General features: G+C 27.3%; 1 protein-coding gene and 1 long non-coding RNA gene across 3 annotated transcripts; one reads left to right on the top strand and one right to left on the bottom strand.

Moving 5' to 3' along the window:
- Positions 1 to 1390: 1390 nt before the first annotated feature.
- LOC146887998 (uncharacterized) lies at positions 1391 to 2842 on the bottom strand. Its single transcript, XR_014993765.1, has 2 exons — positions 2493 to 2842; positions 1391 to 1930 (listed from the first exon to the last, which is right to left on the bottom strand). It is a non-coding gene; the product is annotated as an uncharacterized LOC146887998 (long non-coding RNA).
- Positions 2843 to 11843: 9001 nt separating this feature from the next.
- LOC114177367 (Cytochrome c oxidase, subunit Vib family protein) lies at positions 11844 to 14376 on the top strand. Of its 2 annotated transcripts, XM_028062676.2 has the most exons (5): positions 11844 to 11981; positions 12066 to 12132; positions 13707 to 13765; positions 13873 to 14010; positions 14095 to 14376. In XM_028062676.2, the coding sequence occupies exons 2-5, from the start codon at positions 12126 to 12128 to the stop codon at positions 14197 to 14199; spliced, it is 309 nt and encodes a 102-aa protein (XP_027918477.2). In that variant the 5' UTR covers positions 11844 to 11981; positions 12066 to 12125; the 3' UTR covers positions 14200 to 14376. The 2 variants fall into 2 exon arrangements, with proteins under 2 accessions (XP_027918477.2, XP_085526352.1); XM_085670226.1 differs by lacking the exons at positions 11844 to 11981; positions 12066 to 12132 and having other exon boundaries at positions 13657 to 13765.
- Positions 14377 to 14792: the final 416 nt, after the last annotated feature.

The raw sequence follows: 14792 nt of genomic DNA, 5'->3' as shown, positions 1-14792 counted from the left end.
TATTACTATTATTTATTGCACTTTATAATTAAATAACCAAAAATAAAATAAAAAATGTTTAAATTTGGGTCATCAACTACCCAATGGTACTGTTAAAGTATATAAGGGTTTTAATTGGGTCTTACACTTACCCATTAAAGGAGTGGGTAGGATTTGTGATACAGTGTTATTTCGAATAATGAAAAACAATACTTTTTTTTTTTTTATTAATGCTCTAAATTTTTGTCAAAAGCTCTTTTAATTTGTATAGATATTAAAAATAATAATTTTTTTTTTATTTTTACAAAAATAGTTGAATTCTTCTTTACACATAACATACTTTATATTTAAGTGAATCACTATGGAACACATATTTATATCTTGAAATATTCATGTTAGGACCCTTTGGAGGAGTTTTTAAGTATAACAAACTTCCAAATCAATTATTAATTTCTTAACTTTTCTACTTCAAAATAACTAATATTTTTTTAATGGTTTTTATTTATCTTATTCAAACAAAGTTATTTATACCATTATATTAAGACACTTTCTTGTAATTGCTTTTGATGTTATCTTTTAATTTCCAGTTTCTTTCTTGTCTAACGAGGCCATGCGATGATTATCATTCTAATTTTATGTGTGACTTTTTAAATTTTTTATGATGCGTGAATTCGATTAATTTATCATAACTTAATCATATATTTCAACAATTTCATTTGCTTTATGAAATTGGTTTGAGTTTATTTTGATTTATTCGTTAATTTGAACTTTTGATTGTAGCAGTGTCGGACTATAGTTTATATGTGCACCGAAGTTCTGAATATTGTTTCATTGAACATGTTTATAGTTAAATATTTTTTATATTTAAATATCTTTAGCTAATTAGGTGTATACAATACTTTTGCTTCATCTAATACTTGTCCAATAATTATTCCTAAATCCTTATATTTCATATACATTCCAAACTCAAATTTCAACTAAGTTTTCTAATTTAAACCATTAACAAAAAAATAAAATAAAAAATCCAAGAGATAACATCTCGTACCTTAAAATATCTTATATGATGAAAATATTCTTAAAAGAATTATCATACACACAAAAAATTCTAAAAATAAATAAACTTAGTGCATAGAATTATCTTGTGATTCAATTTCATACATGCAAATAAATTATAGGCATCAAATTATATAAAAAAAATTAATAAACAATAATTATATTTTTTCATAAAGATTGATTCAAAGTAATATTCTTTTATCATTCAATTTTATACATACTAAATAATTATACAATCAATTAATGTGCTCAATTTAGATGTTAGTGGATATTAAAATTTTTATGATGCTTGTAATGTGTTTGTTAAATTGAGTGAAACTCATCAACAGACCTGTCACAAAACCTTAGAAATATATCATAAAGCATCAACATGTACACTTTCATTATAATTTTGGTTACTGATACAATATGAAAGAACATCACAAATATAAAGAAGATTCTTAAAAAGAAACATGGTACTTAGAATCATCACATTCACTTTAAACTGATATCTTCTGTTGCAGAACTGTTCAAAGAACTACAAGTTTGTTGTGTAACTCAGGCAGAAACATGAAACCAGAATACAATTATCACATGATATTCAAAGGATCATCTTAGTTTCCCTCTCAGCTTTGCAGTTTTCAGATTTAATTGTATAAAACATCATGGTACAAATGCTTATATATAGAAACAACAAAAAATGGTTCATTACCCGAGTGATTAGTGCTCCAAATTCTCTAATCTGCAGATATTGACAGCATAAACCAAATTCTGTGCTAATGGAATCCAAGTTCAAAGTACTGAAAACAAAAATACTCTCAGGAAATAAAGTTAATGGAAAGAACACATATTACCATGTTCAGGTGGCTGCCCAAGTAGTGCAGTTTCCCAGGACTTTGTCCTTTGCCTAAAATTAAGGCTACAAAACAAAGTGACATGTTTTTCCAAGTGATTAATTCTGAGCCTTTCAAACTCATAATTTAAAACCTATTTCCTTTGTGTGTACCAAAATTGAGGGCGAGAAAATATCTACACTGTCGGCAAGTAGCAGAGGGAGAAAGAAAGCAAGGGTTTGTGAAATTTCATCAAAAAGAGTTTTCAGTTTGAATTTTTCGAACACCTGCATTTGGATTTTGCGTTTTACACCACCAAGGAAAAAGTACCATAAAAAGTCACGCTTTTCAATATATCAAAAAACCGGAATAAAAGACAAGTAGTTATTAAGATGAACGAGATTATGGCACTTCAAACACAAAAAAGTTGCAAAATACATAAACTCACAAGTTTCTGCACACTTACCACCAAAACCTATTATTTGTCAAGTTTATACCATAAAGAGAAACCATATATAGTGAGTGGAAATTTAAAACCAGATAATGAGTTGCTCCAAGAGTCAGAAAAAAAGAAGTTATGAAAAGATATGAAAGAAAACACACAAAAAAAAATAGAAGAAACTGACAGAAAGAGAAGTGAGCACACACCTGCAATTGTATGCTCTCATACAATCACTATCAGCATGTGCTCACTCTCTTCTGTCAGTCTCTATGGTGTGTTGCCTCTGATAGATTCTCAACATTATTGCATTAATTCTTGTGAGCTTTTGTTTTGGTCGTGAAATGCGGACATCATAAAGAACACTCAAGTTGGCATGTTCTCTCTCTGATGAGTGAGTGAAAAGTGTGAAGTCTGAAACCTCATAAGCTCCCATTTTTGGCATGGTATTGTCCTCTATCTTGATCTCTATATATACGTGCAGCAGAATCACTCCCCAACAAGATTAGGGTTCTTTAATTTCTCTTTGCTTTTCTTTATGTCTCTATCCCTCATTCCCTTTCCTATAACCACCAACAACCAGTTTTATTTTATTTGAAAAAAAAACCAAAAAAAAAAAGAGTTTGAGATTTTTGTTTTGTTTTTGAAAGAAACTTTTTGACTTGGTGTTGAAGGGTGCAGTGATGGTGATTATGTAGGGAGGGTGGTCATGATGGGACTGCGTCACCAATTGAAATGTACATTACTGGAGGGTTAAAGTCACACTCATGTGCTGATAAAAAAAAAAAAAAAAAACTTATTATTTGGGTATATGTAAAATTCGATGATTCAAATAACTATGTCAACCTTTATCAATTAGTCAATTAAGAGATTTATTAAAAATTTTACACAAAATTTCAAGCAATAAGGAAAAGAGTTGTATGAAAAGAAAATGCAGAAAAAAAAATTAAATATATTTTTTATCCTCAAATTATCTTGTGTTTTCATTTTCTATTTTTTTTTTCATGTGTTTTATGAATGGAAAATGATATATGAAGTATTTCTCAATAGTTCACATGGTATTACATCGTTTAGAAGTTGAGGTCTATGATGATATAAATATCTTTTTTCCTTTTATATTGTGAGGCATCTTTTAAAGGCGAGACCAAGATCGTGACAGAATACATACTCCAGCGGACAAGATCTCATATGCATGGTAGTTGATCTTTACAATGTCACTCAATGAACTTTGAATCTTATTTTTTTCTATATTTCAAAACCACTTAAAAGATATCACCTCAGATTATAAAAGAAAATTTGTCAAAATATTATTATCCTTGATATGACTACAATTGGGTTGACCCTTATATATCATTCAATGATTATTGTCCACTTAATCACAATTGTCTTTGCTACTTTAAATATGAAGAAAAAAAGAAGGAAAAAAAATAGATAAAGTAGAATAAAAAGTAAAATTGCTTGGTTAGAAAAAGAAAATATAAAAACACATGAATTTTTTCACATCTTTATTTATGAATAAGTATAAAAAGAATTTCTTGCATTTTATTCTTGTTTTGTATTTCTAAACAAACGGTTAAAATTATTATTTATTTATTTATGTATTTACTCGGTCTGAAATATTTATAGCCAGTTCGAAATATTCGGATACTCAATCCCAAATATTAAAATTCCGAGAGGATCTCAATACATTTAGAATTAATTATATTTTTTGAGATACTTTATTATCAACCAACATGAATAAATTGATAGTAATTATATGATAATTAATTATTTTTGAAAATATCTCAATTAATATAATCTGTTGTACATATTTATTTATAATTATAAATACAACATGCTCATGAATTCAATTATTTTATTAATATATTCTATAATTCTTTAAAATTTAAAGATTTGAACGTCATAAAATCTTCCAAGCTAAATCTCTCGTTGATAGTCTTAGAACTCAACAACAAATTATTGAAATTATGAAATTTGCTTATGAGAATCTCAGTCCTTTTATCTGAAAAGCATATATTCAATATATGGTAAGAGCAATTTGATTAAGAAAGATAAAATAAATGATTGAATTGTAAAGTAGAGTAATTTGGTGTGTTAATTATGATTGTTTTGATTAATGATGGTTGAAGTGCATGAATTTAGGTTTTGGTTGATGAAATGTGATGGGGTCAAAGTCAGCGACAAATTAATTAACAGCGCACAGAGAAACAATAAAGAAGCGAACTTCAACTTGCATAGTGCAATAATGAGCTACCAACTTCAAAAACCTCATAGTCTACATTCTTCACCAATGTCCAAATCACAAAGTGCTACTCGCTTTAATGCTCTATTTCGATAGTGTAATGAAAAATAAGAAAACTAATTTTATTTATTCTTTTTAATTATTTTTCATCGTTATTATAATAACAATATTGAAAAAGTTCGTAATTACTTTTATGAATTTAAAATTAACGTAATATTAAAATATCGTTCACATAAATGATTAGATGGAAATTATAATTGGCTATGACTTTAATATTAAGATAAAATTCAATAAAATATACACAACATTGATTATATTCATTTTAAAATTAATATCAATATCAATAAAATATTTATACACAAAAGCATATGTGAAGAAAAACATAATTATAATTTATACATTAATTCATCCTTAGTAACTAAAGTAGGAGTCTAGTTTTTCTGCTGAATTTTTTTGTGTTATTCTTTGTCTAACATTTAAAACACACTGTTTTAATATTTTAGAGATAATTTTAATATATTTTAAAATTAATGATCATAAGTGTAATTTGAAAGCACAACAGGGGAACAACAAAGAAAAATCAATAGAGAATCCAAACTCCTAAAGTAGCTAACATTATAAATCAATTTAGATACTAATAGTCAACCAGCCATATTTTCTATTCATAATATTTGGATACCAATAATTTTTTTATAAATTAATATATAAATTAGTCATTAATTACTTTTTTCTTTAGAATTAATTATTATTTAATGATTTTTCTTGTAATGATAACATAAGTTCTAGAAGTGAATATGAATGAGTAAATGGTTTGATGCTAGTATCAACAAGTTAGCAAAAGTTTGTGAAACTTATGTAAAACGTGGGTTTGGCTTGACAGACCAACCCGCAAGTCCGTCGAAAAAACGTGAGACAAGCCGAGATATTGAGTTAGCTGGCCAGCAAAAGCTTGACCCGCATAAGTCGTAGCCTATACAAGCAAGATGTGGGGTGGAGTGGGCTGGCTCGCAACTCGTATAAACAAAAAACGTGCACTTGTCTATGTTAATTACTTTCATTTTGGACTTCTGCATGGACGTTCCAAATTCTTGTATGAGTGGAAAAGATAAATGTTATGTATTTCTGAATGTGCTAAAATTTAAATAATTCATTGTGCATGTCAAAATACAAATATGGATATGATAAAAATGTTGGTTTGTCAATTTATCATTCAACTTTCCAAGATCTTTGCTTAATTTTATGAATAATTTTTAATTTGTTAAACATTGAAAACTTTACCATAAAAAATCTATAAAAAAAAAGGGTCGAGACATGGGCCCGCGAGCTAAAACCTATATGAAACAGGACATACTTTTGAGCCTGCATCTACATACTAAGTGCAGGCCGGATCTAAACGAGTTGGTCTGACCCACATTGTAACCCTTATGAAAATGCAAATATAAACATATAACAGAACTAACAATCTTCATTATACTATTTTACTTAAATTGAACTATGTTCAATTATCTTTTAACTTTTTTTAAAAGGTTTTATTATAGTCAAAGAGATTTTACAAGTGTTATTGTTTTCAATTTTAAATATATTTTTATCATCTTCTAAATTTGAGAATATGAGTGTTTTTTTTTTTCATCATTAGATCACTTCTTGCTTACATGAATATTACTTCTTATTACAACAAAATAAATACTTTTTTACGAGATAAGGAACAAATTAATAAAGAAATAATTTGACGTTTAAACTCTTTTTAACGTGAGTTAATTTTAGGAGAGTAGAAAATTATAAGGAAAGTTCTTTGTTGTTTTTTTTTAATATATATAAGCCTTGAGAGACTTGTGAGAACCAAACTCTAGCACTACAAAAATATTTAATTTTAAAAAGGTTAATTAGTTGGGGTTATAATATTATCCTTCTGTGAACAATGATTTTATATATTTTTTTCCAGTAAAAAGTTCAATATTTATCAGTTAAAATTTGTCTCAAAGGTTGAATTATATACGTGAACAGTGAATAAGATTATTTGTATAAATAAAGTTTAGAAAATTTTATTTGAGAACAAGTTAATTTGTCGTAATGTTAATGAGGAATCAAATTATTCTAAATATTTACATATATATATATATATATATATATATATATATATATATTAACTCAATATTTTTCTTATAAAAGTCTGGGTTACATTTTAGAATTATTATAAAAATATGAAGGCTTTGACCAAAAGTTTCTTTTTATATAATAGTAGTAATAATAATAATAATAATTAAAAGCAATAAAAAGAGTTTGTACTCATTAAAATAAGACTTAAATATACCTTGTTCATCTTTTTATCCTTAATTTTGCTATAATCACCGTAAAATAAACACATTTAGTTAGTCTAGTTTCCAAAAATTTATAAGCCTCATCTAGTTTCCATAACACATCTTAATGAAATCCTTGTGCCTAACATATTTATTGTATCATCATGTTTAATTAAGTAAAAAATAAGAAAGAAAAGGAACAAAATGTAGATAAAATTGAAAATAAAATAAGTTAGTAAATAATAAATTAAAATAGATACAGAAAAATCTAATTTAAACTTTCTTCTTCTTATTTTGATTATTGATGATGCATGTGAATCCCTCATAAAAAAATAGTGGATGTTTTGAAAGAGTCAACCTATTCCAACCTTATTTTAAGGTAGTGGAAAGGAAAAAGTCAACCCACTATAGCAACTTGTGATTGGAATATGGAGTATGAATAGACATTGGACAATGTTTTGGGTGAGCAATGAAATCCAACAACAAATGCAACTTACATTATTTACTTTATAATATTAACTTAGTCCATTGACAAATTTGTTGATTTATGTAGTGCACCACTTCACTTTGGTCTTCAATTGGAATCCAAGCATAGAGTCTTTGACCTATTTGATTGAGGCTCCAATGTGGCAGACATCCTCTAAATCAAAGGAAAACCAAACAAACCCTATTTCAGAATGCATGTGGTGGACAAGAACTAGAGAGATATCTAGGTACATTGTATTACAAAACAAAAAAGTTATTATTATTCTTTCTAAAAAAAGTTAAATTATTGGTCCTTGTTTTTATCATGTAGTGTCAAATTGATGCTATAGTTTTTTTTTTTCAATTTGGTCTTCAATTTTTTAAAAATGATTTAATTTGGTTATTGTCGTCAATTTTGATGAAATGGTGTTAAAGTCAATGACACGTGTCAATTTGTGATTTTTTAGATTTTTTTTACACATGTCACTTCACAATCATGCCACATGTTAAAATGATTCAATTTGATTTCTATATTTGTTTTTAGTTTAAATTTAGTCCTAATTTTTTTTTAAAAATGAAGCAATATTGTCCTCCTTAAATTGAGACTCAAATTACTTTTTGTATAATTTTTATGATGATATTCTTATTAAAATTAATATTTTTATTAACTATTTTTAGAAATATTTTTAAATTCACTTTAAATTCTATACGAATCATTAAATTTGGTTTTGTTTTGAAGTTGAAATTTAGTTCTTAAACTTATGTGTAACAAGTTATTTGATTTTTAATCTTCACTAAATTTGTAGTACATGGTACACTTGATACCTCTATATATGATGACAAAATGGTTAATTATTAAAATTAGGTTTGATGTTTAACTTTGTTTAATTATAAAACTAAAAATAAAAAGTTTGTTTAAAAATATTTCTACAAATATTTAAAAAAAAATGTTAGTTTTAGTAAAAATATCAGCATAAGATTTATAAAAAAGTAAATTGAGTCTCAATTTAGAGAGGGACAATATTGCTTCATTTGTAAAAAAATGGGGACTAAATTAAAAAAAAAAATATAGGAACTAAATTGAATCATTTTGATACACGACACAACTATGAAGTGACATGTGTAAAATACAAAAAAATAAAAATAAAATCAAAAAAACCACAAAATGAATGTTGACTTCAACACTGTTTGATCAAACTAACAATGTTGAATCACTTTTAAAAAAACCAAATTAAATCACTTTTAAAAAAACGAATACCAAATTGAAATAAACAAAAACTAGAAAACCAACTTTACACAACTTGACAAAAATAATAACTAAAAAAATAATTTAACAGAAAAAATTATTGGTCTTATTGCTTCCATCTCTCTTTGTCTAAAAAATTCCACAACCAATATATACGAACATATATTTGAGTGTCTCTAAAAATAAATCATGAAAATAAATTATGGTTGTGAATTTATGTGTAAGTCTAAATTCTATAATAAGTATAAATTAAAAAAAAATATATCTCATAAATTAAAATATCCATAAACTCATTTTTGTAAGATTTTGAAAATGATATTAAATTTTTATATAAATTGAACTCATGTATTGATAGTATAATATTTCTCTAAAATCTCTTGATAGGCCCTACTTTTATAATAAAATCAGTTAATTTTAATTAATTGCCAATTCGATATTAGTTCAATTCAAAGTTATTTATAGGTTTAATTAGTCAGATGGTACTCGGAATGTATCAATTTAGTACCCGTTTTTAAAAAGATGTGAATTACGTCCAAACTTTTGAAAAAGTACATTAATTATGTTCATTTAAAAAAAAATTAACATTGTTAATGACGTGTCATGTGTCAATCTCTAATTTTTCTTCATTTTAATATTTTTAAAATTTTTTAAAAATTTTTTTTTACCACGTATCAGGTCTCAGTCTCTGTTATGATATACACTTAACACTATTAATATTAAGTGACAGGATACTACCACATGCCAATAATTGTCTTGATTTTATTTAATCCCCACATATATCTAAATTGAATTAAAAAGACCATATGTATAGATTAAATTTGAAATCAAAACAAAAGCATTTGATAATGATACTGATACATATTGCTAATTTATAATCACAAATTGATATCTGCAATAAACCTGCTAATTTTCCATAAGGGGATTATGTTCACACACTGTCGAGATGACAGAGATTATCAAAGTACATTAAGTCTAAAATAATGAGGTCTTTGTTGTTTTATTTTGGATAATTCTTAATTGTTTGCATGTGACAGTGGATATCCAGAGGGCTCAATGCCACTTAGAAATGGAAGACACAAAAAGTTACCAACATATATGTCTGCTACCAAGTCAACTCCCACATTCCATTTTCAATTAAACTGTCATATTTTAAGAGATAAGTATATGAATTTATTCATTCTGTGTGCCCATATATATCTCCTGCTACAATCCATATAAATAATTAAAATATACAACAAAATAGTAATATATATATATATATATATATATATATATATATATATATATATATATATATATATATATATATATATATATATTTATACATTATAGAGTAAATGTGGTGGAGTGAAGTTGTGTGTCTAGAAAAATTGTGACTATAATAACTTCATATTTAAGTTTAGACTATTGTGAAGTTAAGAAGTGTTGAGTTGATCTCACATTTTTTTTTTTCCGATTTGATCCTCATTTTTTTAGTTTGATTTAATTTAGTTTTAATTTTTTTAAAAGTAATTCAATTTTATTCTTGCAGTTAATTTTGTACAAATGATGATAAAGTTCGTAGTATGTGCCAATTTAAAACTTTTTTGAATTTTTTTTCACATGTTACTTTATAATTGTGTCACTAACACAATCAGTATGATGGGACTAGTGTAATGTGACAATGATACATGAACATGGTCTCAATTTAGTCTTATATTTTTTTTAGTTTCCTTTTAGTTCAAATATTTGTAAAAATAAAATAATATTGTTCTTCCTTAAATTAATACTCAATTTATTTTTTTGTAAATCTTATATTGACATTTTTATTAAAATTAACATTTTTATTAAATATTTATAAAAATATTTTTAAATTAACTTTAAAATTTATGTAAAATTTATATGAAATACATGTTTGAAATCATGTTATTTAGAATTTGAACGTAATTATTAAATCTAATATGAAACAAATCACATAACAACGTAAAGATACATGAAAAAAAAAAGTCTAAGTTTTGATGAGATTTTATGTCATATTCCTATTTTCTTAATTTAGAGACACAAATTCACAAATAAATTCGTACCTTAAATTTTCTTAAAACATATTAATTAAAAATTTAAAAAATGTAAAAGTATGAGTTTCTAAAAAATCTAAAAGTTCTTTATTGTTGGAGTTAAAGAAGAGGTTTTTGAAATTCTTGATTAGTGAAGAGGATTCAGGGTCTCGATTTTTTCCAAAAAAAAAAAAAAAGAAAGTTTCAAAACTACTTTGATAAGGAATCGCTACTATAGATAATTTATTGGAACAGGATAAATGAGAGTTTTTTTGTTTTTGTTTTTTTTTTTTTTTTTTTTTTGAAGTATGGTGGCAACCCATATAGAAGAAAATGAGATTTTCTTATTAGAAACGCCATGTCACCACCCTCAAGTTTAGACTACAGAGTCTTATCCCATGCACTCAAGAAGAGTAATTTCCTTTTGCACCCACATAAATGTTAAACTTTCTAATTTGCCCTCTGATTTAAAGTTTTTATGAATTTTATTACTCAGAAATTTCTCATCGTGCAAAGAAATTAGAAAAAGCGATTCATAAAAATAGTCAATATTTACGAATTACACAATTTGAATTTTTTATATATATAAAATAGACTTCCTATTAAAGTAACTTCCGAATTGCACATTTTAAAAAGTTATCTTTTGTATTTTGTTTTTCTTCAAATTGTACAATGAAAAAATTATTTTTATACAAAAAAATTTCTAGGTACATAATTCACAAGTTATATTTTTCATAAAAAGAACTTTTTAAATATGCAGAGTATGAAAGTATCTTTTAAATTACACAGTCCAAAGTACACCATTGAAATATAGATGGAAAACAATTATAAAAACGATTAACACATGGACGAAGGCACACCAAGGGACCGAGGCACTTTTATCTTTTAAACAGTCGAGGAAGGTGTGGGAGGAAACAATGGGAGTGGAAAAAGTAATTCTCTTAGTCAATGTACCGGTTCATGATCCACGATCCATTAGGTTTTGGGCTACATATTTCTAATAAAGCCCAGCCCAGTTTTGGCGAGTCCAAAAATGTTATAAATGTTGGTGTTTGTGAATGTAACGCAGGTTTAGATATCGTGACTCGTTTTCATAGCATGGCTTATGCTGCAGCAGATTCTAACAAAATTCACACTGATGTTCTCACCAAAGCGAGAGAAACTTGTTACAAGGTCTCGTTTTTTTTTTTTTTTTCCTTTTCATGCAAATGGGTTGTTTCTGCAATTTTCTTTTTCTCTCTGGCACGCTTGTTGAATCCTTTGTGTTTTTGAACAAGGCTCGTGGTGCTTTCTATGCGTGCTTGAAAAAGGAATCTAACAAGAACCTCACAGAGATTGCATATGTTGGGCTGCTATATCCCCTAGAATGCAAACAATGCAGGAATGAATACGTGAATCGGTGTCGATTTTCCTGGGTAACATAGTACCTCCTTCAATTCTGATTTTGTATTGGTAAAAATGGATGCTTTTCTAAATTGGGTATGTTAATGGTGTGCCAGGTCAAACATTTCGATAGGCAATACTGCAGGAACACGAGGGTTCAGACACTTTTCGATCACATGACAGGTCCTTACATTTTTAAACCCTATACTTGATTATCAGTGATAATGGGTCATGTTGATTTCCCTGATGGCTTATGCATGATTGTTTGGATGTATATTCCTTGTGATACATGTCTGTGGTTTCTACTTTTGTGTTCTTACTACTGATACCGATACCCGCTTGAATGAATTTTCTTCACGTTAAATAAAATATTTAAAATTGAAAATAGAAAAAATACCTAAAAAAATCTTTATGAACGTAAAGATATTTACTAAATACAAACTCAAATACAATATAATTAAAATCGAGTGAAACTTAGGTAAAGTTAGATCTCACAAACATCATTTCAAGTTGGTCTTGATTAACATACATTAAATTAAGATTAAGTCATAAAATGAGACAAGTCTTAATGAGATGAGGTTCAAGTCCGATTCAATTTAGCAGTATAGTTTTGAGTGGACAAGGTAGACTGATACAAATTACATTTTGGTTAGAATAGGAATGACAACAGATCGAGTCGAATATGGATAGGGTCTACTCTCATTCGATCCACAACAAAAGAATCCATCTATTACTCAGATATTTAAAAAAAATATAAAATAAAATTTAAATTTAAATTTTATTTTTATTAAAATTAATTTAATAACATATAAATTTAATTTAATTTAATAAAATATAAATTAAATTTTAACTTTAATTTTGGTGAGTTGAATTGGACTTATGTGAGACTAAGCTGAATTGGATCTACGTCCAGTTGTTTCATACTTACTTTGAATTGAGTTAAATTAACTTCATGTTGAATAAGGTGTGAAGATCAAATTCAAACAAAGTTGACCAATAATCGAATGAACAACATTAAGTTCGTTGACTCTATGAGACAAATTAGGTTAGATCCTAATTTTATAATTAATATATAAATAATAAAAAATCAATTTATAATTAACGTAACATATTCGGAGATCAATTTGCAATTTAAAATATTTAAAGAACTTATACAATTTTAAAAATTAATTGGATTCTTAAACCCATCTTATTGACCCTAATTTTGTATGAAACTATACGAATTAAAGCTTTTTCAACCCACTCATTTAATTAATCAATAAAAGTAAAAATATTTTAATAATGTATACATCATGGTTCAAATTGCCATTTTTCTAATCTAATTCTAAACCGATGAAAAACTTTAAAATCTTCTATTGTTCAATTTAATGTTTTTTAATGTAAAATATTTTTGTTCAAATTGTCCAAAACCATCTTTTGGAAAGAGAGATTTTTTTATTAGAAACGCCATGTCACCACCGTAAGGTTTAGACTACAGAGTCTGTATCCCATGCACTTCAATTAAAACGAACAATTTCTTTTTTTGTCCCTATGCTTTTATCTTTTATACAACTGAGGAAAGTGTGGGAGGAAACAATGGGGTGAAAAAAGTAATTCTCTTTTGTACCAGATCCTAATCCACGATCCATTAGATTTTGGGCTATATTATTTCAGATAAAGCCCAGCCCAGTTTGGGCAAGTCCATAAATGTTTTGTTTGTGACTGCAGGGCAAGTTTAGATATCTTGATTCATTCTGATAACATGACTTATGCTGCAGCAAAATCTGACAAAATCCACACTGATGTTCTCACCGAAGCGAGGGAAGCTTGTTACAAGGTCTCTTTTTTTTTTTTTTTTTTTTTTTTTTTCTTTTCATGCAAATGGGTTTCTGCAATTTTGTTTTCTCTCGCATGCTTGTTGAATTGTTTGTGTTTTTGAACAAGGCTCGTGATGCTTTCTATGCCTGCTTAAAAAAGGAATCTGACAAGAACCCCACAGAGATTGCATCTGTTGGGTTGCTATATCCCCTAGAATGCAAACAATGCAGGAATGAATACGTCAAACAGTGTCGATCTTCCTGGGTAACATACCTTCTTTGTCAATTCTGATTCTGTATTGGTAAAAATCGATGCTTTTCTAAATTGGGTATGTTAATGGTGTGCCAGGTGAAACATTTCGATAGGCAATACTGCCAGAACAAGAGGGTTCAGACACTTTTGGATGACAAAGGTTCCACCAGAGGTCCTTCCAATATTAAACCCAATACTTGATTCTTATCAATTATTTACGTATAGTGTAGTAGATATAATGGGTCATGTTGATTTCCCTGATAGCTTATCCATGATTCTTTGGGTGTATATTCGTTGCATGATAAAGGATTTATATAGCTTATGAATGATTCTTTGGGTGTTGGTTTGAATGAATTTCCTTCTCTTTTTCAATATCAATTGGTGGTTGGAACAAGTATCTGTATCTAGGATTTACAAGTGAGTGGAGAATACTGTCATTGTTTATTCATGTTAGCATGGGTGTAAAACTATACGGATCACCTTTGTCCTTGTCTAAAAGAAGTGTTTTCAGTTCTTGAGAGTCGTTATTTGAGAAATTTATAGTTCCCTCACCTAGGCATGGTTTGTATTGTACAGTTATAGTAGAAGTTGTGGCTAATTGGGTATCTAATCTATGCAGCATTGGTCAAAACTCAAAAAGAATAAATGAAGTGACACACATTTGGTTTATTCTTTTCTGCAACATTGTTCATAGTCATATTTGTGCATATTTAACATGGCAAATGGATAACCCAACAAGGATCCTTTTGGGGCTTTTACACTATGAATGCATTGGATATGTGTCCTTTTCAGTA

This window comes from Vigna unguiculata, chromosome 3 (assembly GCF_037176805.1).
Source record: "Vigna unguiculata cultivar grain cowpea cultivar isolate G323 ecotype 2 chromosome 3, ASM3717680v1, whole genome shotgun sequence".
In the NCBI taxonomy this organism is placed as follows: Eukaryota; Viridiplantae; Streptophyta; class Magnoliopsida; order Fabales; family Fabaceae; genus Vigna; species Vigna unguiculata.
The sequence above is the reverse complement of the archived record's forward strand: the minus strand, read 5'-3'. Positions and strand labels throughout refer to the sequence as shown.